We start from the raw sequence: 25,600 nt of genomic DNA on the forward strand, positions 1-25,600 counted from the left end.
GAAATAAAAGAATTTCTTCAATGTGTAACACCTATACAAATATTGTATGTTTTATATATCTCTACAGTTATATCGTATATGGGTCAAAGTCAATCAGATATGTAATATGTATGCATATGTGTATATGTGTATGTATGTGTGTGTGTATGGATATGTATAAAAAAGTAAAAGTATACATACATACATATATATATATACACCACACCATACACGATATACTTTTACTTTTCGTCATATAAAATATGCATAAAAGATTCGAAATTCGATGTATAAATTGTACTTCAAATATGAATAGAATGGAATTCGCTTTTTTTATACACTAATAAATAATAGAACGATCGCAATTCTATATACATACATATATATATCGATCGCAGATTGTTATTGATTTTCATAGATCCATTTAGCTCTCTTTATCTAGACTATTTCAAACATTACCGTGGACAAACGTTATTTTTGGATAACCTCAAAAAATTTTTGACGTAAATGTTATCGAATTCATTAATGAACGAGATCCTAGGCAGAATGAGTCAATCGGATCCAACAGGGAATTCGGAAAAGAAACATCAATTCGTTTCTTCGCGTAACAGCAAACACAAGTATTGTTTTTTTATATACATTATATAGTTATCTTATTTTCTATATATATATTATATAGTAAACATCTTGATAAAAAAAGGGGACAAAAACGATCTTCCGAGTTGTATCCTTTGTCATATAAAATTTTCATTATAAGCAAAATATAAAATCAATTGACATCTCATTTCTTCAGATTAAAAAAAGTAACATCTAACTCTTCTTACGTATTGAGTGGTACTGACAATGAAAGATTAGATAATGGAAATATCGATAAATCGCAGAGACCAAAAATCGTTTCTAATCCTGGCACGTCGTGGGCAGATACGAATAAAACGGTAGAAATAATAATCTTATCGCAAGATAATATACATATGTACTTCGGTAATACAATTAAAACATTACAAACTTTTGTAGAATTCAGGGGCATGTTTTAGTGGTAGACGATTATGGATGAATAACAATAAAATACTTGAAAGATCCTCGAATGTTCCCATACATGTAAATAACACCATTGAAGAAGGTACCATACGAATTATCATAAAATTAAAAAAAAATAATAATAATAGTAATAAAAAGAAAAAAATTTCGAACAAATTATCTCTAAAAATAATTACGAATTAAATTAACAAAGAAAATAGAAAAAGATTTCAACGTTCCTTGATTTGTAGAAAGCGAATTCATAAGTATAGTGACGAAACAATTGTACCTGGCCGAGTCACAGATGCACAAGATGCAGAATCTTTTATCTAAGGCGGAGGAACGATTGCATGACAAAGATCAGGAAATCGAAAGATTCAAACGGAAGGTTCTTTAGCCGTGCTTTAGCCGTCTTTGTAAGAATAAATACACATCTTACGGTGGGATAATGTTCGACCTCACATAATTTGGCCCAGGTGAAGGACTTGGAGACGAAATGCAAAAACCAAGAAACCCTTAGGAAAAAGGAATACCAACAACGAACTAATCAAACTGACAATTCGGGATACCTTTACAAACGATGCCTCATACTCGAACATAAAATCTTTGAGATGGAGGTTCGATTTAATTTACTTTCCCTTTTTTTTTTATATAAATGAAATGGATAAAGTAACAATTATTTCAAATCGGATAACTGTTTTTCCCTCCATTTCTTTTTTTTTTCTTTATACTTTTTCATAAAAAAAGAATGATCTTTATAAAGTCTATCGATAACAAATTTTGAAGATTTCTTTTTTTCTCTTAAGTATTCTACATGTAACGTAAATTATTTTATATCAATTTAAACTCTCGGAGTATTTGACTTGAACTAAAAATGTTATTCTATTTTATATAATATGTAAATTATTTCTTTTCTTGCTTTAGCAATTGGCACGTTAACTAATTTATATATCCATTCTAATATATATGTATGTATGTATGTATGTATGTATGTATGTATGTATGTATGTATGTATATTAAAAAAAGATTGGGTTTATTACATAGAAATTCTTAGCCGATTATGGATTAATCTGGGTCGGAGATAATGGCACTTCAACATTAAATAAAGAATATTCTATTAAGTAAGTCTATTTATAAATGAATCTTTTAAAATGCAAATAAACCGTTGAATTGATTAGGGACCGTCAGTTTCAGTAATTTCATTGAATCTTGTTACGAACAACTTATCGCTAACATCGATCGATTAAATGTAGCCGCAGGAAAGGGAGAGGTCCACGTGCATCATAATGAAAAAGGTAGTGGAGCAAGTTTCAAGGTAAATATATCGTTGTTTTGTTTTTGCCGTTCTAATGTTAATCCCTACTCCTTTTAATCCATTTTGTATTTTTTTGATTACTGTGAAAAAAAAAAGAAAGAAAACAACTTTATTTTTATTTCTAATCCAAAAAAAAAAATTGATCGATCGAAATGAACATAAAATAAGTTCCTTTTCCTATTAAATACATTTGTTTTTTCAAGACATTGTCCTGCATGTCCTTGAAATTTTACAAGAACGGAATGTTGGTCCAAGATAGTCCTTTGCGTCTTTACAATGATCCAAGGACAACTTCCTTCATACGTGATATTCTCGATGGTTATTTCCCATCTGAATTACAAGAAGCTTATCCAAACGGAGTACCTTTCAAAGTAAAAATAATTATGATAAATACTCCGATTAGACTTTATCATAATTTTTATATTCCTTTATTCAGGTCGAAGATCATAGATCGGAAGTGTACACAAATAATGTTAATGTTTTTCCTGGCCACGGTTATCGATTAGGAAAGCAAACGTCGAAAGACGGATCATCATCGATTCGTCTTCGTAATTCGAAGACATCGTCGAATTCTTCTCGTCAATGCAGTCCAAGAGTAAAAGAGAGTCCTTGCAACATTGATTTTGCTTCATCTTTCGCCACGAGGTTTTACAATTATGTTTATAAATAATAAGTTGTTATAACGAATAATAATCAACGTTTGTTTGTAGATCACTGAAATCAAAAAATTCTCCAGATTCACAATCTGTCGATATTCTTTCCTTGAGATCTCAAATTTTAGCTTCGCACAATAACGTTTGTTCTGATTCTCATCTTCAATCTCACATTAATGCTGAGCTAGCTTTGAGCAGTCGTAAAGAGAAAGTAAGAAAGAATAATCAATTTCTAATCCTTTATTATCTTTCCTTGCTTTTTATCTTGTCCTATCCTTGCTTTGATTCTAATCCTTGTACTTTTACTACAGCGAGATCTCGCTACAAAGAATATCGAATATGATCTGTTGGTAAGAGAAAGGAATTCTAAACTCAGAAATGTTTCGAGATTTCCAAGTAGCGGACGAAATTATCCACATCATTGCAACGATAGATCATCATCAAAATTATCACCAATGTAAAGATCTTCCTATATCGAATTACTCGTTATTAATAAAATATAAAATAAGTTGGATGATATTTTGTAGTCGTTTAGAGAAGATGAACGATCGTTCGCGAACTCGATCAAGATCGGCAAGTATATCAAATCTTCGATTTAGCAGATCGAATATTTCTAAATCAAAATCATTGTCCGAAGATGAAAGTAAAATGTCTGGTAAATCTTCGGAATCAGAATCACCGAGAAATCCTCGAATTTCTAAATCAGCGACGCATGCTAGCAAACCAGCTGTAAGATAATAAATTTTAAAATTATTTTATGAGTAATTAGATCGTATCGTTTTAGGTGTTAGTATGAAATTGATGTTAATGAAACGTGTTAATATCGAATCGGTGTTTCAGCCTCCTATCTTACATCAAATTAACGAGCCCAGTGGAAAGTCCGGAGAGCTTCGTTTGAAGGTGAGATCATTGAATGGCGGCACTGTTTATCTCGTTCACTTATCTGCAGACGATTTCATCGCTAAACTTTACGAACTATTGAATGAGGCTTTACCTGCAACTTGGCACAAAGGATATAAAATCCTCGTTAGTGGGTAAGATATATTTTCTTTAGGATACTTTAATTTTTCTTTTCAACTTTCGAATTAGATATCCTTCGAATGTTTTATTTCTTTTTATTTTTCTCGACAGATATTCACCAAAACGATTAGAAGAATTAGAGTTATCCTTGAGAGAAAGTGGTATTACTCGGGACAGCGTGCTTCATTTAGTAAAAGATGGGTGAATATCTAACTCATTCACACGCTTGATTAATATCATTGTATGCCAAATTAATATTATTTTTTAAGAGGAACAGATAAAATGTCTATCTCATTCATCGACTTTGTTAATCGATTGATACTTCGTATAAGTGATTATGTAAAAGCATTAAAAAAGGAAAAAAGAATGTACTATCAAAATACACCACTTGTCGTTTATTCCGTATTATATTAAAATGAGAAAAGAAAATAAACTCGACATTTTTAATCTCGACTATAATACATTTACACGTAATATTTTTCGTTAGATCGATAAAACGTTTAATCAATTTTTCAGTTTTTCCTTTATAGTTTATATACGAAATTAGCTGTAAATATCGCTCTAATCGCTTCGATAAGATAAACGTAAACACGTTGAATATCTATGAAGCAAAAAATCATTCCAAGAGGTAACGAGTAATAAGTGTTCTGTTATAAAAATTAAAGTTGTTCATCGCCCCTCATTTTATGATGATTTACGTTAACGATGAGTACCGATTTTGATGAAAGTAATCTCATTTTAAAGATCATTGCAGTTAACACGAGGACATAAGTTTCTTGAATTTTTGAAAAAGCATTATTTTCTTTGAAAAACAACATTTGAAAAAATAATGTTTCTTCGTCGATGATTTGCTCTGGTTAAGAAACTAGAGTACTAATCTACAATCTAAACGATCAATGTACTAGAAAGAATAGCCATCTGGTGAGAAAAACTTTATCTTTGTTGATATTATAGAAATTAACTTAACCATTATGTTATCATTCATCGATAAATAGAATATTACACAAAACATAAGATATCGCAATATATACAACATGAAGTTTAATCATTAATAAATTTATTTATAATTTCGTATATGATAAATAATTAACATAAAGATGGAGAAGACATTCAGACCTAGGAATAATTCTTTACTATCCAGATTGACTTCAAAATCGAATGATCTAGAAAATGAACGAAATTCTGTGAAAGATGTTAGTTTATAATTATATGTAAATAGAGAAAAACAATTGGATGATTTAAAAATGTTATTTATTGTTTCAGGCTTTAGATATTGAAGCAAGTAATAAATTCACCCGCCTCATGGCAACTTTTGTACCAAACGAAATTATCCTAGCCAAAGATTTAAATAAGAAGATTAAGGATCAATTTGATGCGATTTTACTATTTATTGATATTTCAGGTTAATTTGAGTATCTTCTAATTATATTTGTGTGTGGGTGTGTGTGTGTATGTATATAATTATTATAAAAAATAATTCGCATCCATATATTTTTTCTATCAGATTTAACAAATCGTTACAATACATTCAGAAATGCCGAGAACGGTGGAATGTATGCTTTTACCATTTTATTAAATAAATATTTTAACGTTATAATCAGTGAAATATATACAGTAGAAGGAGACGTTTTTAAAATTTCGCGTACGTATACATAATTATATACATATTCCTCCTAAGAGCAAAAAATAATAACTTAAAACTAATCAGAGGACACGATACTATCTTTATGGAGGATTCATCAAGGTGAATTAATATTAAACATTATGCCAAAGGTGATAAACTGTGCTTTTAATGTAAAAAATGCAGTAATGGCCATAGAAGAAAATGCAGAATTTAAGTTGAAAAGTAAATATTAATAGTTAGCCCATTTTCATTCGATATCAAAAATCTTTCTTATGTTTTTCTAAATAGTGAACATAGTTATTTCGGCTGGAAACGTAATATTTAGTATCCTCGGAAACGAACTATCACGACATTACGTTATCGCGGGTCAACCGCTTTTAGATTTTAAAAAAGCACAGGATATTTCTCTACCTGGTGATTTAATTTTGTCTACAAAGGCCTGGGAATATTGTACACCTTCCAAATACGAATATGTGATCAAGGATGCGCATAATATAAAAGTTTGCTAAAAGATTTTTGAACTAATATACTGTCTATTCAAGACAATCATTTGTTCCAATTTTTTCCAGATAATTAAAATACTAAAATATAACAAAAAACTAAAACCGCGTAGAACTACGATCAGACCATTAATCACAAATAATTCCAATCATTGGGATCCTGCAATGTTGCAAAAATTAAGTGAGCTATTAATGAAAACAACTATGGACTCAACAGAAGAAAGTACCAGTTCCGAAGAAGATCAAGACCAAGAAATGTTTTCACGTACATCATAATTAACAAAAATTATTATAAATTAATAAAAAAAATAATTAAAAAAAAATAATTATTAATTATATAATTTCTCATTTTCTTTCTAGCACGAACTTCTATGCTTGAAGCAATAAAACGAAATATTGGAATTCAGCTGAAAATTTATCTAATACATACAGTTACCCAGCAAGTAAAATTCTACGATTTGAACGAAGTCAAACAAGTTTTACATACTCTTTGTCTTAATTGCAACAGATCGCACTTAACCAACCGTTGGAATATCTAATGGAAACAAGACGAGTAACAATTATTTATATAGATATTATACCCTCTAATTCCAATACCTTGGAATTTATTTATTTGATGGACGAGTGTTATTTGCTTCTACATAGGTAACTTCATCTAATTTTGTGTGTAACGTCTTTAAATACTACGGAATATAACATTATACTAATTTTACAGTATAATCCGTCCTTTCTCGGCATGTATGTATTTAATGAATATGTATGAAAGCAATATTTTATTTTCGATTGTTTTTGGATTAAAAGAATTGATCGGAATTATTACTAACAATGAGAAAATGACGCAAAATGCAATAACATGCGCGTTTAAAATATTACATGCTCTTAAAAATAATCTAGATATACGTGGTGTATCGATTGGTGTATCTACAGGTGTGATTTATAAAGTATACTATTTTTTTTTTTGAAATCCTTTAATCTTTATGTGTTTATATCAAGGTATGGCCTATTGTGGAGTTGTTGGTCACAACACGAGAAAAGAGTATATGATCATCGGTACGCCACTGACCTATGCTAAGGGCATGATGGAAATTTCATACGATAAGGTTATTTTTATATATGTATATATTAATCTTTTATTATTTTCTTTCGATATTTTCCTTCTTCGCTTAACATAGATTTTTAATAAATATTAACCAATTAAAGATATCTTGCGACTACGATACCATAATTCACAGTAATTTAAGCAGAACTGCATTCAAGTCGCGTGGTATACACGAAATAAAAAAAATTGGAAAGTGTCACGTTTACGAGTTTCTTGGAATACCTTCGTAAATAATATTTTTATTATAATCTCAAATTTGTGTTCAATAGATTATTCAAATTGAGCTGTCAAATTTGCGTTTTATAGTATACAGCTACCACCGGTTAAAACTTCGAACTTGTATTATCGTTATCCTATTTTGGGTCGTTCTGAAGAATTGGAAGTTTTCAATGATATTTTAGATAATATCGGAGTGATGGATAGAAATTATTCTGGAATATTGATAATGGTTTGAAATTTGATGCGATAGAATTTTAAGAAGATTTTTGTTAACTTTGGTTAATATTTTTAGGGTGATGAAAGATCTGGTAAATCTAGACTGCTCGATGCTTACGTCAGCATTGCTAAAAATAGACAAATAAATGTTATCCAACTTCCTCTGCATTATTCTTATTCGGAAAAGGAATTCACAGTGATTTATTATATTATTTTACTGGTAAATACTTAGGAATTATTTAACGATGCATAATTAATTATATTAAATCGATCTTACATTTCAGATACTAAATGCAGAAGATTGCAAGTGCATTAAAGATCGCGAAAGAATATTGAAAAAGAAATTGAGTTCGTTTCTACCCTCGAATGAATTTTGTTACTTAAATACTCTAATGAAAGTTTCCTTTCCTCTTTCGAATGAGTATTGTGCAGCTGATCATTCGCAACGTTATGTCAAAATGAGAGAAATTTTCAACCTTATTTTAAATCAAGTATGTGACGCTTACAATTAAATAAATTTTAACGAAATTTTTCATGTAAAATTTTTATATGCTACAGAGTGATAAAATGTGTATATTTTTGGACGACTTCCATTATACTGATTCGACATCCTGGTATTTTGTATCAGTAGCTTTGAACAATATTAACGTAGTGATAGTAATAACTACTTTAAATCCACCTTTGAATATTAAATCCTTCAACATAGAGGAGAATCTTTTCGAAGACAATAGATTAATAAAAATTCCTTTAGAAGGACTAGAAAACCAATTTTTAACTGGGTTTGTCTGTCAATTTCTTAATGTTGTCGCAATATCTAGAAATTTGGATACGTAAGTTCTTTATGAAATGTTCAAGTAAATATATTGATATTACATTGATATCGATATATTGATAATTAATAGTATATATCGTTTTAAACAGAATTATAAAAAGATATAGTCGAAACGATATAGGCTGGTGCGAAGTATTTTTGAGTTTGACTTTGCAAAGTAACGGACTTACTTTTTTAACTATTAGTAACAATGAATTAAAAAAATATAATCTAATTTTCCCGAAGTCTTATATGATTAGAAAAGTATCCTTTGATTTGTTCCCGGAAGACGTGATACCTTCTTCCAAAACAAATCTTTTTCCTATTTGCATAACTAATGATAGATATATTGGTTTTGCTGACGCCACCTTGAATTATAATAGTAACTATTATGATACCTGAATGTTGATAAATTTGATGCGTATTAAAAGGAAACATAATATATAAATTAAATATGTAATATGATTATATCATTTTAGGTTTGAAAAGAATGATTTTTGAAAGGATGAATCCGTATCAAAAAGAATTTATTAAATGTGCTGCGGCAATCGGTAAACTTTTTATACGGGGGATCGTTCAAAATCTTACAAATTCAACGGCATTGATTACAGCTGAAAGCAAGTAAATTGTATTGTTCGATGATTACACTATTTTGTAAAGTTATTTATTTTTTGTTTTGCAGCCGTGTCCGAACTAATCCGGATACGAGTAGTGGAATGTGCTTCTATACAAAGACACTTCTTTTATACCGATGATTATTTACATGCTTTACTTATAAGACGAAAAACATTCTCTGATATGCATCATTTGGTACAATGTAATTGCTCGAATTCTAGTAAGTTACATACTATTAAACATATTCATCTAAATTGTATAAAAATCAAATCTGTTTCGATTTTTAAAGACAACTTTATGATACCAAACTTTGCCACTTATTCTAATTGCAAGATATTGGAATTTAAGATCCTTTCGTTTTATAAAATGTTGTACAATATGTTGCAAAGGAATGAAAAAGATGATTATTGGTACAAAACTTATATGATTTACAAACGAGAAACTCATAAATGTAATGAATGCGGTGGCAGTTCCTTTTTAAAAACATTCTCTAGAAATTTATCGAACAAGGTAAAGAAGTATATTTTATATTATTTTTCTTTTATTTTATTTTATTATTATTTTTTTCATAACATTTTTCTACTTTTAAGAATTTTTTGCACGATTCATTTCATTTTTTATTATAAACGGTCTTCCTCTATTTTTTGCCAAGTTTGTCGTATTATTATTGCAGACTATAATTACTAACGCACTTAAAAGAGCGGAACAAAATTTTCTTAAAAATGATAATCAACGAACTTTGAAGTCGATAAATGCTGTTAACTCTGAAGTATTCCTATTGTCACTCTTTAACCATGATGAAGAAAATGAAGAAGTAGAAGGTCACATTTCGCTTTATACATATTCATTTTTGTCACATATCTTCCATCGAAATTATATCTCCTATTACAGAATATTCATCAGATATTGCAAATGTCTCAGATCATATCGTATATGATAAATACAGATTAAATTCCTTGAGAAAATCCTTTATCGAACCCGAAAAAATAACCCATCCTTTTCGTACTTTTTTGAAAGAATTTCATTCTATCGATTACAGAAACTGTCATTGTTATGACAAAATTAACTCCATATATTGGCAATTGAGTCAACATATGCAACAAATAGGTTGTAGTATTTGATCCTAGCAAAAATATACGTTTATTTTTTTGATCGATCAATCGATCATAAGACGACTTTATTCTAGGTTCGGAAGAAGATATGTTGGAATTTCTAATCGAATATAGCATAGGATTAATTTACATTGCAGAGCCAATGTATGCTTTAAAAATTCTTAAATTTGCCGAACAAAAAAACGAGAAATTAAAAAACGAATGTCGGAAAAAAGAAAAATGTAACGTATATTCCATCGTTAATAAAGGAATAATTTTGATATTGATGGGTATGTAGCTGATTTTGTTCTAATTGTATAATTATTTCAAGAAAATGATTTTTAGGCGATGCTAACGTGGCACTAGGTCATTTTTCGCAAGCAAAGATAATGTATAACAAAGCAATAGCGTTGCGAACTACCATACCACAATCATCAATAGCTATTTGTTACGTAATCTGCATAGAAAGCTTATATTTACAAATAGGAACAAAATTTTTACGATATTTTGTCAATCGTTATCGAGGACCTACAGCTTTTGATAGGTTGGAATTGGCATCTTATCTTGCACGATTTTCTTCGATTCTTATGGTGACAATCGTATTCTTTTGATTATACTAATATATGAATCATTTTTAAGTTATATAAATTATTAACTAAACACGATCATAATATGTTCATCTAGATAGAGAGAAAAGAAAAACTTGCGAAGTCGATCATTTTACAAAGTCTCAGATTAGGATTCGAAAATTCAGGTAATTTTTTAAAACAGGCCAAGATTTACTTGGCTGCTGTAAAAGTTCTTCGACGTACAGCTAACTTCAACTTTATCAAACGCCTCGAGAATCTCATGATAGAGATAATAACAAAAAAAATATATTGGTTCTGCCCTGAAGACGTAATGTTTATATCGGAAATATTTTTGGCGATGTACGAAATCAGGTAATACTATCAAGATCAAACAAAAGTCGAATTAATCATACATATACGATAATGTATTCTTAGAGCTTTGAGAGGTGAATTTGAAAAGGCCATAGAATTTGGTAAAAAAATATTGAAAATAGCATGCGCGATGAAATTTATCCATGTGAAACTTGCCTTGTTGCCATCTTTTATAGAAATCATGGTAATCAATAGTAAATATCTTCTATTCACTCTTCTACTGTTTCATATCTTTCATACCTTTCATATCTTGCAGGTATGGACGAAACATATCAGCGAAGCAGTTGATCTTATCAACGAACTTTATTACATCTCAGACGAGGACATTGACAATTCAGCGATTACTTGGTATTATGCTCTTTGCTTGGAATTACTCTTAGAAGCTGGAATATTTTTGGAATCTTACGAATCCTGTTTCCAGTATGCCAAAACAATCGTCGGTACGTTTATCCATCTTTAATTGTATCCATCGTTCGATTCATACTAATGAAATGTACATTAAATTAAAATGAAAAAAAAAAAAAAGGAAAACAACATATTTATTATGAAATAGCTTGCGATACGAAAGCTTGCGTTTCTCGCGATCCAATCTGTCTTACTCGACTTCTTAGTGGTTTATGGATTTGGCAATTGCGAATGTAAGTTCACGAGAATGTTTGTAATTCATTGATACACATTTACTCGTCAAACTTCCTTTCAGGGGATACAACATTGACGAAAGTTTTGAAATAACTATAGATACTTATACGACTCAAGTTGAACATGATAATTTTTCTGCCATTGCCTCTTGCAGCCAAGTAATCCATTCGAATTAGTATCATTAATCACGACGATATATTCTAAGTATTCTAATCTGTCGTTGCAGGGCTTGGAATACTATCTCCTAGTGCTAATTCGTTGTATAAATTTAAAGAAAGCAAGTGAATATACGGAAGTACTTGACGGGGTTTATAAAATCACGAAAACTCTCAGCCGAATTTCGAAACGTGCTCCATTCATAAAACCGTTTTTCTATTTTTATAAATCTCATATAAATATAATTCGTAGCAAAAGTTCACAGAAAAATTTTAACCTGAATAAGGCAGAAAAATGGGCTCGTTTGCAAAATAACAAGTTTATAATCGCATGGATCATACAAAGTAAACGGGTAATATGAATAATTAATGAAATCATATTTATAAAATTGCTATGATACAAATGAATGTAAATGATTGATCTCTCATCGATTTCTTGTTTTATTAAAACTTTTCTTAATATTTCAAGGCGATGAAGATTTGCAATGTCAGAGAATACTGGATTGAAAATGTCGCATATATGAATAACATTCACTGGCAGGATATTGAGAAATATGACTTAAATAGTTGGGCTGCTATACTCTATCCTTTACCGATTCCAAATATATGTTTATAATAGAAACATGTGACGTATGGCTGCCATCCTGCTTAATTTAAAGTAAACATTAATTTTCATAAGATTCCATTCGTTCAATCCCATTTGATTATACTTGATTATAAATTATACGATAAATTATGTGTGTGCGCATGTATGTGCGTGCACTTGTGAATCCTAGTAGCGAAATGTGTATTTATTAAAGGTGCATTATATGTTTTAGGTTCAGGTAAAACGCAATGATTCTTCTCGTGCGCACGATCCTTCAAGAAAGCAACATTTTTCTTTCAACATTTTTTTAATAAATTTCCATCAAAGTGATCTCCGCACATTCGAACCTCGGTGGATGATAATACATATCACGAAATGATGTACGAAACCTTATGATCGGCGATCATTCTCATTTTTTTCCGCGAATATTATTATCGTTATCGTTTTATTATTATTTAATTATTATTATTATTATTATTATCATTATTATTATTATTTATTACTCGTGATTAATTGCTCTATCTCGAATTTTTTTTGAGTACGCCAAGAATGTGTTGAAAGATTTCGAAGTAGGTAAAAGAGGAAGACTTATAATAAAATAAAAGAAAAGAAAATATGAGGAAGACACGTACGTAGAAAATGATGAGATAATAGAAAGATGAAAAGCAAGAAGATAATAGAAATAAAGAAAAAAAATAAGACGAAGAAAGAAGAAGAAGAAGATAAAAGTTACTACGCTTCACCGACTCTCAGTCATCGATTCGCGCCACGTTCAGCGGTCGCATGAATCAATGCCCACCGTCTTAATATATTGCTTCGAAATAATTTAATAGTTCTATTCGTATCGTGACAAGTTACCCTGTTTCAACAATATAACGCAATTACCATTTTAACGTATTTGTATACAATTATTATATCGTAACGTCGTTATATTATCGTGGTTAACCGATTGGACGAGATAAGAAAGAAAAAGAGAAAGAAGGATAAAGGAACAAAGTCTTTTTTTTAACACGTACTATGCAACAGTCCTGTTTTGAAATCTTTTCTAGAAAGGACTGGATTTTTTTTGATTACACTTACGCAGACCCACCAAAGTCGCGAAAGTTTTAGCCACGTTGCTTGCTTTATTCTTCTCGATCAATAAAGAAAAGAAAAATGAAAAAAAGAAAGAAAAGAAAAAAGGAGTGAAAGAGTAGAAAAATTAAAGAAAAATAAAACAATTTGGCGTACTCGAACTGTTTGTTCAAAGGAACGAGAGATATAAGAACACGGATGCTGTATGAGCTATGTATCGTATTCTTCCTTTTGTCTCTTTCGTCCTCATTGGTGGGTCTCGATCGCCAAGTTGATCGGTTTGTCATCTCATTCGTGAGTATCGATTTCGTTATCGATGCGACTGCTCCTAATACCAGTTTTGCCCGTCCATGGATAAATATCTGGACAAGCTTGACAAGTCTTCATATACCTAACACCGCTTTTATGCCAAAGATTGCAAACTTTCGGATTGTTACATTTCTTCGGTCGATCCTAAACAAAACACAAGATTATCGTTATCGCATTAATTTCTCCGTTAATCCTTTCAATCGACTTACCGCAAAATTGCAACTGAATGGTTCAAAATTATGCATCAGAGCTAGAGGCGTTGGATTTCTAATCCATTGAATAGCTTGCCAATTCGTTACAACCCAAACGTCATCCATAGCAACGATCGTGTCAAGGAAAGATATGAAGCCTTCTTTGTGATGAGGTTGAGTGAACCATGCCGCGTGATAGAAGAGACCGAACGGTGCTCTGTTATGTCAAAATACACGAGACATTTGATTTTATCATAATATTATGTGTAAATACATATACGAGGGAAATCGATATCGATAATTGAAAGTTTAAAATATAAGATAATCGCATACCTGTTAGTCGTGTAATGTCTCTCGAAGTTCTTGATAAGCATCTTGTAGACTCCATCGGCAGTTGGCGGGTTACTGCAAGCGTCTCCCATAGAACACCTACCACCATTCAGATCTTGCCACATTACCATAGGAACTTCCCACAATCCAGGATAAGATCTGGTGGGGCAAGGAGGTATCATACAGTCGTGGAAGAGTTTGTAGTCCAACGTGTAAGGCCAGCTAGGAGGTCTGTTCTCATAAATTGGCATCGACGAATCGTAGGTGAAGTTCGTATCCCACAGCATTTTAAACATGTTGTTTCCACCGACCTATCGAGAGAGAGAGAGAGAGAGAAAGAGAGAGAGAGAGAGAGAAAGAGAGACACATGTTGTTTAGGTAAAGAGAATAGAAACTGAGTGTTTGGAAGGAATCATTAATCTTACCGACAAGAATGGAGCTCTCATTCCTCTAACATCTTCCAACTTGACACCTCCATAAGCCGAAAGAATTTCACGCTGTCCAGCTACTTCTCGTGCCCATTTTCTTTGTGAAAATTGTTCCCCGAAACTGTGCCTACGATTGATATTTATTACCTTCGTCTCGATTTATTAAAAATTTTTTCAATTAACGATATCCTAGAGCCGAGTCAAATTTATCTAGATCTATGCAGGACATTTCAAAATATCCTATTACAAATTCCTAGAGGTTGTAGAGAGAATTGAACAGATAAAGTTTTGATTTAGAACTGATATTCGGAAACTAATATACTAACAGTTAGAATTAAACTTCTCAAAATCTAAAAACTTTTATTTCAAACATTTCTTTTTGAAACCAATAGGATCGGATATATTTAGCCATATCATTTAAAATGAGACATTCGTTATATAGTACATATAGTATATAATATATGTACAACATACATATATAGTACACAATATATATATATATATATATATATATATATATATATATATATTGAGCGAAGAAAGTGCGATCATGACGAATCTTGGACTCGGCCCTAGTCTTTCATAACCCGCGAAAGCAAGAACGTTTCTTTCACATCGAGCACGTACGCTTCGATTTGTTATCCGTACAATATGAATGATCTATGTTGCTTTTAGCGATCGGTAATACGAACAAGCTAGCATTAGTTTTTAATTAATTGAGAGCAGCGATCGGAAATGATCGTTAATCGATACCTATTACCGTTGGTGATCTGTTATAACGTGCCGATGATTCGAATGATCGTTGGATAAGCGTGAATCAAATTTGAAAGCACATTAACGAGACGAATGAAAAGAGACAAATGATTTTGATGAACTCGAGATCAGAGAAATCAATCTGTCGTTTGACATGGGCCATTGCATACAATAAAAAGTACATATGTGTTGTAGAGATACTATACGCATTTATATAGATAGATAGATATTGTTGGGTTGTCGATCCTGCAAAGAGGATACTTACGAGACCGTGTGGGAGGCAATCTCATGACCGGAAGAATAGAGATTTTGGACCTGGCTGTAGTCGGTCCACTCGTGGGATACGTAGAATGTTGCTGAGATAGGACAGTCATTCGGGTTCTTTCGTCCTTTCTCGAAGAGATCGGTGTAGAGGCCCTTGTTTAGATCGTTCACAGAGTCATCGAACGTCAACAAGACGATTTGTGGGATCTCCTCCGGAAGGTAGTCACCTGTTGTTTTTAGGATTGTAGGACACGAGGGAGAAGGTTTAAAGAAATCGTAGGAAGTTTTGTTCGTCCGGTTTGAAATAGCGATTCCGTCGCATTTTAAATTGTTTTCGTTAGGAACATAGGACGATGATGCGTGACGATGAAAGAGACAGAGAAAGAAAGAAAGAAAGATAGATAGATAGAGAGATAGAGAGAGAGAGAGAGAGAGAGAGAGAGAGAGAGAGAGCGAATGGGAAAGAGAAAAGAGTTACAGTCAGTAGGCGTCATTAGTATACCGCAGGAGTATCGTACGCGCTCGGTGAAACTCTTTACACGCGCTACGAGTATCGGTGTCGTTGGCGTACCACCTTCCTCTCCTTTTAGAAGACGAGAATAGAGGAAGCTGAGAAAAAGAAGAAGAAGAGATAACCGATCGTTTCACCGGACGCATAAGATCCACCTTTCTTTTATTTCCCATTAGGGAGCTTAGGGATGTCCTACCGATCGAAGCGCACCGTCATTTTTTTCCATAAATATATATTATTCCTTGATTGACTCTATTTGCTTTCACGTACTTCTCTTCGACAAATAGCCTTTACTCAGTATACTCGGAGAGATCTCTCTAAGTCGGTCACCGTAAGAGATTAACGTCGTATTAATAATAATATTTTACTTGACAAAATGAATAATAAATTTTTAATGAATATTGATGTATTATTTGACTCGTGCTTTTCAAGATCGGTAAGATCCTTCGTAATTAGCGCTTATTCCTCGTTTAATCTTAAAGAACAAGTTTGGCGTATGAAAAGTGATTAAAAGCGAGATAAAGACGTACACGCGCACACACAAATACACACACGCGCGCTCATACACACGAATACATACATACATACATATATATATATATATATGTACATATATATATGTACATATATAAATAAAAAGAAAGAGAGAGGATGATGAGCGTAGCGTCAAGCTCGAATGACGATAGCCACGCGCCATATGACACGGTTACGTGATTCTTTCTAGCCTTTCTTGTTAAGCCACACAGATGTCGGTAGAAAGGACAACAACGAAAATTCCTTCTTCTCCTTTTACTAAGCGAGAGACTTACGAGACCGTATGAGATGCCATTTCGTGGCCATCGGCGTAAAGATTCTGCACCTGGCTATAATCTGTCCACTCGTGCGACACATAGAACGTCGCCGTGATCGGGCAGTTGTTCGGATTCTTACGGCCATTTTCGAACAAATCACCGTATAACGGTTTGTTAAGATCATTAACGGCATCGTCGAACGTTAGAAGGACGATCTGTGGTGTCTCCTCCGCTGGGATTCCTCCTGAATAGACGATTGATTCATCGTATATGTATTTTAAATCCGATACGATTCTAACTCCGTTCATTTATTTCTTTTTTTTTCGTTTCTTGTTTTTTCCTTTTTCTTTCTTTTTCTTTTTTTACTTTTTTCTTTTTTATCGTCTTCTTATCCGATCAGATTAAGACGATTCGTATGGATTTTCATTCCGTTAGATCGAATTACTTATCTCATCTTGTCATCTAACTCGCCGAGCTAACATTTGTAACGAACTTTACAACGAACCGTTAAAAAAAAAAGATTTTGAATCGGCCATTTTTACATAACTCTTAGTCAATAAAATCAAAAGCGTCGCTGACATTTCAACTTTACTTAATACTATTATACTCAAGAAATTTCACCGGAACGAGAGATGCGACCGCCGAGATTCGATACCGAGAAAGAGAATCTTCCGTTCGATTTCACACGCTTGTCGCTTTCGTACAAATATATTAAACGATTACATAATCCATTTCGAAAATGAAAAAACATATACCAGTTGTATTTAAATTATCCATGTAATTTCGACTAAACGAATATTCTTCGAACTCGATCGTGATAAAATGAAAATTAAGATGAAAAAAAAAATTTCGATTTTACAGGCACGTACGAGTCATTCGAGCTAAGAGATCCCTAGAGATCGTTACCACTTCGCTTTCATCTTGGAACGAAATAAAAAAATATTACTCGCTCTCTCGGAAAGCTTTCGATTTCGAAGGGCATCGCTCGCATGCGATACGTCGACCGGTGTATATACATTTATATACGTATATGTGTATATATATATATTTATACATATATATATATATATATATATATATATATATATATATATATATATATATACGTACATACGCGACGCGGATCTGTTTCACTTTCGAACGCACTATATAACGTGTATATGTAACGTTAGAATCGGAGAAAGTCATGGCGACCGCTAAACCGATCGTCAAACTTAACATTCGTAGCGCGACGACTTACGTCACTGCCGGTCGACGTTCCTTCGTATCGAAAAGCCGACACGCGATTCAGCCCTCTCGATCGTCCTTTCGATTATGACTTCTACATCAATCCCTTCTCGCTTTGTCTATTTTTAAAGGATACAGCAAAAACTCCGACATTTTTTCTTTTCTTTTCCTTTTTTCTTTTCTTTTTTTTCTTTTTTGAAAGATCGAAAGAATGAAAAATAAAAAATTTCTTTTGCGATATAATAAGACGAAAGAGAGCGAAACTGTTTTATCGAGTAAAAGATTTGTTTGTCGGTACTTTTTATCGGATCCAACAACGAAAAGTGAAAGGACGAATAGAGAAAATTCCATTGTAAAATTCGACCACTGCTGTTCTATATGTACTTATGTATATCTTTAGTATTATCAAAGTTAAGGACAAAAGTGGGCGTATACCTGGAATGTCGGCACCACCACAGCTGCAATCCGGAAGTAGACAGACGTCTCTTCGACATTTCGCTGCAGGCTTGTCGACTTGAGGTGTCGGATAAATCGGGGCTGGTCTAACCGGTGGATATCGGTAGATATCGATGAATTCTTGCGCCTTCGAAACTATCTCCGTCGATGGTTTCAACGTGGGTCGTGAACGACTGAAAGGATTGTTCCTCAGTTTTTTTCTTCGGCGATTTAACCCTTTTTTTAAATTGATTTAAGCCTTGAAGGCTATCGTAAAGAGAATCACGTCGATGTGAAATTTCATCGAAGTATATTATAATATTTTTCATTTTAAAATGCAATAAAGAAAAGTAAATTCGATTATACATATTATTCAATTATATATATATTATTTAATATATTAAATAAAAATATTGTACACTCGATAAATTCTTTTCTTCCAATTTTTTTTTTCATCTTTTGGAGAGAGAATTTCATTAATGATAGCCTTTAAGGGTTAAATACTCGAAACATACAATATTTCGCTATATATTCGAGCAATTCTTTCCAGTTATAAAAACTTCTTATCTTTCTCGTAGTTTCTACATCGTTATTTTCACGGTATGTATTTCCGTTGATACTCGAAGGAAGTATCTCGCGACGTTACTTTCATTATCGACGAGAAGGAGAGAAGCACGCTGCTAATGAGTTCTTTCGTAATTGAATTTCACTGCTCGTTGAGGAAAAATTATTTTTTTTTTTTCAACGCGATCATTCGACGACTTTACTCTTCCAAAGTAATTAATATTATGTTATAGTGATAATGGATAGAATATTTAATTAATAAGAAACAATCGATCGACTTACGGTGGCGCAGTGCCTCGGTTGATTTGTTGTGGACGGCCTCGACTGAAATATAAAAAGAAAATATTGTAAAAAGAAACGATTTAGATTGTTGAATCGAATCGGGAGGACAACTGCTCGTTGTTCATCGCTGGAGAAAGTAAGTAAGAGCGAAGAATCACTTTTGCGGAGGCCATTATGCGCGTGAGCGAAATCGGGTCTCGGCCAACGGCCCTTCAAGACGCTTCGCCACTCATGTTCATCGATCTAGATCACATGGATCCATCTGATATCAAGGAGGGACGTGAAGAAACCATTTCCATTCAACGGATTATTTTTTACGTATATAAATACATACATTGTAACACATACCTTGAAACACTAACTGTGTAAGGCCTGGCACTTGTCGTAGGTGTTTGAGTAGTAGTCGTTAATGGGACAAAGGTGTCAACAATGGCATTCGGAGTCGTCACATGGACCACCGGATGGCTTACCACGTTTGTCCTGTATCGTGACATAAAAGAAATATTTACATGCTTAATCAAACGAATAAACGACTCGACTATTTCTACTGCTGATTAGATATACACGACGGACACTTCGATTCGATAGAGAAAAAATCTTTATATCTTAGTCATACGTATCTTTAATGAGTCATAAATAAAGAAAAATAATTTTTAGTATTTTACCTCAAAGGTGGCTGTCCTTCGGAGATTCTGAATTTATTTTTGTTTAACTGAGCCTAAAGAAATAGAGAATAAGTGAATGATAAAATGATAAAAATATAAAGAGAGAGAAAGAAAATCATCTAATCTCTCTTTCTCACCTGATTCTCATAGATATCATAGTCCTGTGCAGTAACGTCATGATTCAGATTATATCTATCCGCGTCGTTAACGCTAACTTTTTTCGATTTTTGTGGATATTGTTTCGTACTAACTTCGCTTATCTTCACGTTTGGCTGTTGCAGTGGAACTGTTTGATTCACCGTGTATTGATTGTAATCTAAGTGGGAAAAGTCATGGTCATTGTGAAAAAGAATGCCTTGGCTCGATAATGTCAAGGAAGGGTTAGTGAGAACATTAACGACAAGAGATAATCGTTAAAATGCTAAATCGTTAAAAGAGAAGATTTAAAAGTTTAGTGTCGTTTATTCAGTTCTCAACGATAATATTCAATCGAATAGGAAATTCTTATCGTAAAAGTAATCGAATAAAATGGTACTCACCGTCATCCTTATACATGGATACGTCATCCTCATAAATTGTGTAATAAGGATAACTTTGATCAGGATCATTGTAATATGATTTCGATATGATCGGTGCTACCGTGGACGCCAAAGTTTTAGCGATTCTAGATGACTCCGTTGAAGGTACCTGAGTCCTGCATCATATATCGAAAAGATAGATACGTCATCATTTCCTCCAAACTTTCCGTAATTTATTTATAACAAATATCACAGAGAAAAATCACGGTTATACAAGAATCGATTAATAAAAATCATCATTTCTACAATACCTGAAATGAGACTCCGCTTGAACGCGTGCATTCACCAGGCTCTCCTTTTCTCTCTCCTGTGATTAACGATGAAAAAAGAAAAAAAAAATTACTCGATTGAATCTCTTCATTTCTCTCATCTTCCTCTCTCTCTCTCTCTCTCTCTTTCTCTTTCTCTATCATTTCTCTATCATTTCCTATCAATACTCACAGATATGATGTTTCTACGAAGTCCATCACGGTCACGTTGCACTTGTCCTATCGTCGAAGGTTGTCCTCTGTAGACACGTTGTTGTCTATCGTTCTCAATCTCGCTGGGAGGTTCGTAATCGTCCTCAGGATAATTCCTAGCTTGTTGTCGCTGACGATATTGCCGTTCCGTGGTCTGAGGTGCTGGAGAAGCTGTTGAAGTGATCAGAACCGGTTGCCTTTGGATCGGTCGTTGCAAAGGTTGCTGCTGTTGCTGTTGCTGCTGCTGCTGCTGTTGTTGTTGTTGTTGCAACGACTCGATTTTGGTAGATCTACATATTCAATTTATTCAATAATATCGAATTTCATCGAAATTTGAAAAGCTAACCATTCTCTCATAATCTCTACCGTTAACACCCGGAACAAAGTAAGATGTAGGGGGGGACGAGTTGGTAGAAATTGAGAAATCAAATCCCCCTCTCCGTTTACTCCTATACAATACTTTAATGAATGCCCACTGACTTCTCGTTGCTTAACTTGTTGCACAACGGGACACTTGGCTTATACCGTCTACGGCCAATAAGCTTATGCGAGAGAGTAAGAAAAACGAATCTCAGACAGCGCAACGAGGAGTTCACAAGAAAAAAGAAAGAATTGATAGAAATTATTGTGAAAAATATAGCCGGAAGTAGATTTAGAACTAAATTAGTTTTTTCTTTCTCTCTTTTTCTCTCTCCCCCGTCCCTCTTTCTCTCTTCCTTTCTCTCTCGTCACAAGAAATCTCTTATAAACCGTCGTTATGCCGAAAATTATTCAATTTCGCTATGACGACTTTATATATACACATATATACACACATATATATAGTGTATATACGTAACAGAAAAAAGAGAATAAGAACTCATTCGATAATCCTAAATATTTATTCGTAACTCGGAATGTTCTTTATGTAAAAGTAGCATGAAAATACGAATATAGCCTTGGCTGGTCTAGTATTTGCGTATAGAGACAAGTCGAAAGGTTTGTTCGACCCACGTGCATCGTACTTACATAGCACCAACCATTTAGGCACGCGAGTTAGGACAACGTAAGTGGGATAGGTGAGGCGAGGAGGTGGGAAGGATTGACCAGGACAGACAGGAATCGAGCTCGCGAATCGTTCTATCTCAAAGTTATTTTCCTTTCTCCGATTTCTCCCTCCTTCATCTATCCTTCTCCTTTTCCTCCCTCTTTTTGTCTCCACCTCTCTCTGAGCGAACTCTTTCACCTTCTTTCACCTCTTTCCGTCTACAGTCTATACTTTATTTTTTCTTTTTCTTTACTTTCGAACGTGGGTGAAATACAAACAAGATCGTTTCGTAATCCTAATGAAAAAAAAATCGGATCGATTGGAATGATCGACGGACATCCGTTCGAGGAAGTCAAGATCGATCACAAAGTTCCTTTTATCCAATAGAAATCATTTTTCCACGCTAAGACTCGTGGGAAAAGCGTCGCGTTATTTCAATTATCCGGCGATCAAGCGTTATCGGTAATTACCTACTCGTAATTAAGCGTAAGATCGCGATTCTATTATGGACGATCGTCGATCTAATAGAAAGACGGTGGGAAAACTCTCGAGCGAATATGTTCTATCGCACGAATAAACGATGCTACGCGATGATGACGTCATTAGACGATGTCTCAATTACCTCTTGCGTGTGCACGATTACTTCGGCTAATAAACTTGAATGCAATCAATTATAATTAAAAAGTAACATCGGGAGAGAGCGTTACGAGAACATTTTTGTTGGAGTGTAGTCGGTGAGAGATTGTTACGTCGCATATACGTAAATACATATACACAAATTATTTTAATTAAAAACTGAAAGATCGGATTGTCCCTTTCAAGGTCATACCTTTCCAACAGCGGATCCTCATCGATCTCCTTGTTGACCGAACCACTTTCAGGACAACCAACGTTACGTGGCCAATCGCACGTCTGCAATTCATGGCTGTGAACATAACGTGAATAAAAACAAATTTTTCCTTTGGAAATAATAAACTGGACAATTCGAGTACCTACCTAATAACATTGTAATCTCGGATTTATACCTAATCGGATATCGCCTTACTGTTAAGAACCTCTTTTCTAACATACACGCTTACACATATCACGCATGCATATGGTACATACGGACAAGCTTACCCACACATACATGTATGAAAAGTGCCACACCGGTTCGAATATACCGCGCGCTCCGTATCGAACGAGGTGTGGCAGATCAATTTTTTCCAGGGTTACACTTATACGTACGACCCCCTTTTACCGTGCAAAACCAGACGACCGGATTGAAAGTGCTCCAGGGTCGGCTTTACGCGCGCCGATCGCCCATATACTTATTCGAAATCGACTTCTTATAAATATTTCTACCTCGAAGATATCTCTCTCTCTCTATATATATATATATATATATCTTAGCTTAGTAAATCGAAACATCCCTTATATCGAACTCGAATCGAATTAAGATCATAAAACGTTCGATGAAATCAATGAAACTTTGCGCAAAAATTATTTCAATAGACTCGATCCATAGGAATAAACTTGCGAGGCGGATGTTAAATGTCAAGGATATGCACCTCAAGAATGGCATTGTAATTTCTTGTTAATCTTTAATAAGAAAAAATTCACTTCTCTTTAACGCTCCACTCTGAAACTTTGCGTACGAGTCTGCGTACGAGTATGGACGACTTTTCTTTTCAAATCTAATAGTAAAGTGTAGTATCTACTTTTACGTAAGAGAAACGAAAGGCTCTCGAAGATCTTTAATACGATCGACTTTGACAAAACTCATGTTCCACATACGGCTCATATTAAAATCGTCCTTGCAACTATGAAATTCTAATTGGTATTAGAATTAAAAATGGAAGAAAAGAAGGAAAATACGAGAATTCCTGAATATGTCAGAGAAACAAGTCGATCTTAAAAAGTAATGTTTAGAATTTTAGGCGCAAATCGTCGATCTCAAGTCTCGTTAGCTTCCTGGTCTCTTTAGCCCACTAGCGGCATGAACTGAGATCATAGCGGTATCTCGTTAAAGTTCCGATCGAGAGCGTCGAACGAGCAAGTTAGTACGCACTGGAATGGTCAATCGACAAAAGCGGCTTTCGCACGGGACACGTTGGCACGCGAAATTCATTATAAACTTTACTTTAGACGAAAGTCGAATAGCAAAGATAGAAACACGTTGTAAGTGCACAGCTTGATACAACTTCATGAGTTGTAATTATACCGTGATTATCGATTCGAATTTTAGACTAACAAAATAATCTTGAATTAATCGTCCGAATAAAATGAATACTTTTGAAAGAATTTAAAGTTAATTTCGAAAATTTAAGTTAACGTTTAATGTCAGTGTGAAAGTAAATAATGAAAATAGAAAAGCAAAAACATGACAAAACGAGAATTATTAAAAAAGTCAAGATGTCTAATCTCTGAAAGCATATCTTCCGTGAGAATTACCTTTTGTATCGTATATCTTATTAATCATTCTGTTTTCAGATAAAAATACCATTCATTCTTCTCGTTTACTATCACTCTAATTCACGGCCATACTAGCCATTCGTTCTTTGTGAACTCTCAAGAAATAATCTTTTCTCTCTGTTTCACAAGATACTCTCCCAAGAGTTCACCTGTCACCGCAAAGTAATTCAAGCGGACGTTGGCCTTCTACGATTATATACTTATGGAATAGGTATGCGACATTATAAACATGCAAGCAGCGAAGAGAACGAAGATACAGAAAGTTTCCCTTTCACCGAATCGGTCACCTTTTCACACCTTTCGAAACTTCTTCTATTCTCTATCAAATACATATGGATTTGTTTAAAAGATCTTGAAATCAATCGATCTATCGTGATGATATCGATCACGTGAATAATATTCTATTAGCGGTTATTACAAACCTGTACATCAAACCACCCGTGCAAGATTCGAGCAAAGCACCGCCAAAGACACAAACATAGTACTGCGTACAATCTCGAGGATGAGGATAATAACCAAACTCTTCGGGACACTCAAACTCCAAAGCTGCATCATTTCTACTGGCTCTCGCACTTCGCGGTGTATTTCGTTGACAACCTTGAAGGAAAAAAAAAAAAAAGAATTTATACATTACAAATCAGTTTATTTATTTTCAATTTAATTAGAATATTTTTATTAATATCTATAATTATTATTTAGAAAAGTTTTCCTACAAGGAAAATATTATAGGGAAAACTGTTCAAGTGTTCTTTTTTTGTTTTTTTCTCTCTCTCTC

At 33.4% G+C, this 25,600-nt stretch overlaps 6 protein-coding genes across 13 annotated transcripts in view; 5 read left to right on the forward strand and 1 right to left on the reverse strand.

Moving 5' to 3' along the window:
* The first annotated feature begins 428 nt into the window (after positions 1-428).
* LOC127067283 (uncharacterized) lies at positions 429-4,416 on the forward strand. Its single transcript, XM_051002053.1, has 14 exons — positions 429-599; positions 773-914; positions 994-1,099; positions 1,248-1,384; positions 1,473-1,613; positions 2,042-2,118; positions 2,186-2,312; positions 2,516-2,683; positions 2,749-2,957; positions 3,023-3,176; positions 3,277-3,422; positions 3,493-3,694; positions 3,806-3,999; positions 4,097-4,416. The coding sequence occupies exons 1-14, from the start codon at positions 487-489 to the stop codon at positions 4,188-4,190; spliced, it is 2,010 nt and encodes a 669-aa protein (XP_050858010.1). The 5' UTR covers positions 429-486; the 3' UTR covers positions 4,191-4,416.
* Positions 4,417-5,388: 972 nt separating this feature from the next.
* LOC127067172 (adenylate cyclase type 10-like) lies at positions 5,389-6,168 on the forward strand. 2 transcript variants are annotated; one of them, XM_051001792.1, is made up of 3 exons: positions 5,389-5,627; positions 5,694-5,831; positions 5,898-6,168. In XM_051001792.1, exons 1-3 carry the CDS (start codon positions 5,537-5,539, stop codon positions 6,116-6,118), a joined length of 450 nt encoding a protein of 149 aa, XP_050857749.1. In that variant the 5' UTR covers positions 5,389-5,536; the 3' UTR covers positions 6,119-6,168. The 2 variants fall into 2 exon arrangements, with proteins under 2 accessions (XP_050857749.1, XP_050857750.1); XM_051001793.1 differs by having other exon boundaries at positions 5,389-5,831.
* A 670-nt stretch (positions 6,169-6,838) lies between these two features.
* Positions 6,839-9,032, forward strand: LOC127067175 (adenylate cyclase type 10-like). The gene is made up of 3 exons (XM_051001795.1): positions 6,839-7,036; positions 7,103-7,209; positions 8,934-9,032. The coding sequence occupies exons 1-3, from the start codon at positions 6,850-6,852 to the stop codon at positions 8,937-8,939; spliced, it is 300 nt and encodes a 99-aa protein (XP_050857752.1). The 5' UTR covers positions 6,839-6,849; the 3' UTR covers positions 8,940-9,032.
* Positions 7,583-8,265, forward strand: LOC127067173 (uncharacterized). The gene is made up of 3 exons (XM_051001794.1): positions 7,583-7,656; positions 7,720-7,863; positions 7,928-8,265. Exons 1-3 carry the CDS (start codon positions 7,624-7,626, stop codon positions 8,153-8,155), a joined length of 405 nt encoding a protein of 134 aa, XP_050857751.1. The 5' UTR covers positions 7,583-7,623; the 3' UTR covers positions 8,156-8,265.
* Positions 9,033-9,245: 213 nt separating the features above from the next.
* On the forward strand, positions 9,246-12,109 carry LOC127067165 (uncharacterized). Of its 5 annotated transcripts, none has more exons than XM_051001780.1 (8): positions 9,246-9,289; positions 9,459-9,579; positions 9,743-10,750; positions 10,845-11,101; positions 11,165-11,285; positions 11,358-11,541; positions 11,655-11,739; positions 11,802-11,950. In XM_051001780.1, the coding sequence occupies exons 3-8, from the start codon at positions 10,550-10,552 to the stop codon at positions 11,914-11,916; spliced, it is 963 nt and encodes a 320-aa protein (XP_050857737.1). In that variant the 5' UTR covers positions 9,246-9,289; positions 9,459-9,579; positions 9,743-10,549; the 3' UTR covers positions 11,917-11,950. The 5 variants fall into 5 exon arrangements, with proteins under 5 accessions (XP_050857737.1, XP_050857738.1, XP_050857739.1 ...); XM_051001781.1 differs by lacking the exon at positions 9,246-9,289 and having other exon boundaries at positions 9,412-9,579; positions 9,743-9,890; positions 9,961-10,750; XM_051001782.1 differs by lacking the exon at positions 9,246-9,289 and having other exon boundaries at positions 9,412-9,579; positions 9,743-9,890; positions 10,256-10,750.
* Positions 12,110-12,134: 25 nt separating this feature from the next.
* LOC127067159 (uncharacterized) overlaps positions 12,135-25,600 on the reverse strand; it is a 36,912-nt gene continuing 23,446 nt past the window's right edge. The window contains exons 2-17 of one of the 3 annotated variants that reach the window (XM_051001771.1): positions 25,248-25,422; positions 23,201-23,296; positions 21,591-21,634; positions 21,325-21,551; positions 21,135-21,190; positions 20,845-20,999; positions 20,443-20,621; positions 20,306-20,358; positions 19,989-20,120; positions 19,641-19,682; positions 18,795-18,988; positions 17,151-17,376; positions 14,811-14,940; positions 14,389-14,696; positions 14,074-14,272; positions 12,139-14,008 (exon numbers count right to left, since the gene is read on the reverse strand). In XM_051001771.1, coding sequence (XP_050857728.1) covers positions 13,844-14,008; positions 14,074-14,272; positions 14,389-14,696; positions 14,811-14,940; positions 17,151-17,376; positions 18,795-18,988; positions 19,641-19,682; positions 19,989-20,120; positions 20,306-20,358; positions 20,443-20,621; positions 20,845-20,999; positions 21,135-21,190; positions 21,325-21,551; positions 21,591-21,634; positions 23,201-23,296; positions 25,248-25,422 — 2,381 coding nt within the window. In that variant the 3' untranslated portion in view covers positions 12,139-13,843. Of the gene's footprint in view, positions 14,009-14,073; positions 14,273-14,388; positions 14,697-14,810; positions 14,941-15,831; positions 16,058-17,150; positions 17,377-18,794; positions 18,989-19,640; positions 19,683-19,988; positions 20,121-20,305; positions 20,359-20,442; positions 20,622-20,844; positions 21,000-21,134; positions 21,191-21,324; positions 21,635-23,200; positions 23,297-25,247; positions 25,423-25,600 lie in introns of all 3 variants that reach the window. The other 2 variants (XM_051001769.1, XM_051001770.1) reach the window with 2 other exon arrangements.

The sequence above is a fragment of the Vespula vulgaris genome, chromosome 10 (genome assembly GCF_905475345.1).
Source record: "Vespula vulgaris chromosome 10, iyVesVulg1.1, whole genome shotgun sequence".
NCBI lineage: Eukaryota > Metazoa > Arthropoda > Insecta > Hymenoptera > Vespidae > Vespula > Vespula vulgaris.

Coding starts and splice junctions, on each gene's coding strand:
- LOC127067165 (XM_051001780.1), top strand. CDS start 10,550: ATGTATAACAAAGCAATAGCGTTGCGAACTACCATACCACAATCATCA. Junction 11,102..11,164: donor TTGGCGATGTACGAAATCAG/GTAATACTATCA, acceptor ATGTATTCTTAG/AGCTTTGAGAGGTGAATTTG. Junction 11,542..11,654: donor GTATGCCAAAACAATCGTCG/GTACGTTTATCC, acceptor ATTATGAAATAG/CTTGCGATACGAAAGCTTGC.
- LOC127067172 (XM_051001792.1), top strand. CDS start 5,537: ATGTATGCTTTTACCATTTTATTAAATAAATATTTTAACGTTATAATC. Junction 5,628..5,693: donor AGACGTTTTTAAAATTTCGC/GTACGTATACAT, acceptor AAAACTAATCAG/AGGACACGATACTATCTTTA. Junction 5,832..5,897: donor TGCAGAATTTAAGTTGAAAA/GTAAATATTAAT, acceptor TTTTCTAAATAG/TGAACATAGTTATTTCGGCT.
- LOC127067175 (XM_051001795.1), top strand. CDS start 6,850: ATGTATTTAATGAATATGTATGAAAGCAATATTTTATTTTCGATTGTT. Junction 7,037..7,102: donor ATCGATTGGTGTATCTACAG/GTGTGATTTATA, acceptor GTTTATATCAAG/GTATGGCCTATTGTGGAGTT.
- LOC127067173 (XM_051001794.1), top strand. CDS start 7,624: ATGGATAGAAATTATTCTGGAATATTGATAATG. Junction 7,657..7,719: donor ATTCTGGAATATTGATAATG/GTTTGAAATTTG, acceptor TAATATTTTTAG/GGTGATGAAAGATCTGGTAA. Junction 7,864..7,927: donor TTTATTATATTATTTTACTG/GTAAATACTTAG, acceptor CTTACATTTCAG/ATACTAAATGCAGAAGATTG.
- LOC127067283 (XM_051002053.1), top strand. CDS start 487: ATGTTATCGAATTCATTAATGAACGAGATCCTAGGCAGAATGAGTCAA. Junction 2,119..2,185: donor AATAAAGAATATTCTATTAA/GTAAGTCTATTT, acceptor AGGGACCGTCAG/TTTCAGTAATTTCATTGAAT. Junction 2,313..2,515: donor GTAGTGGAGCAAGTTTCAAG/GTAAATATATCG, acceptor TGTTTTTTCAAG/ACATTGTCCTGCATGTCCTT.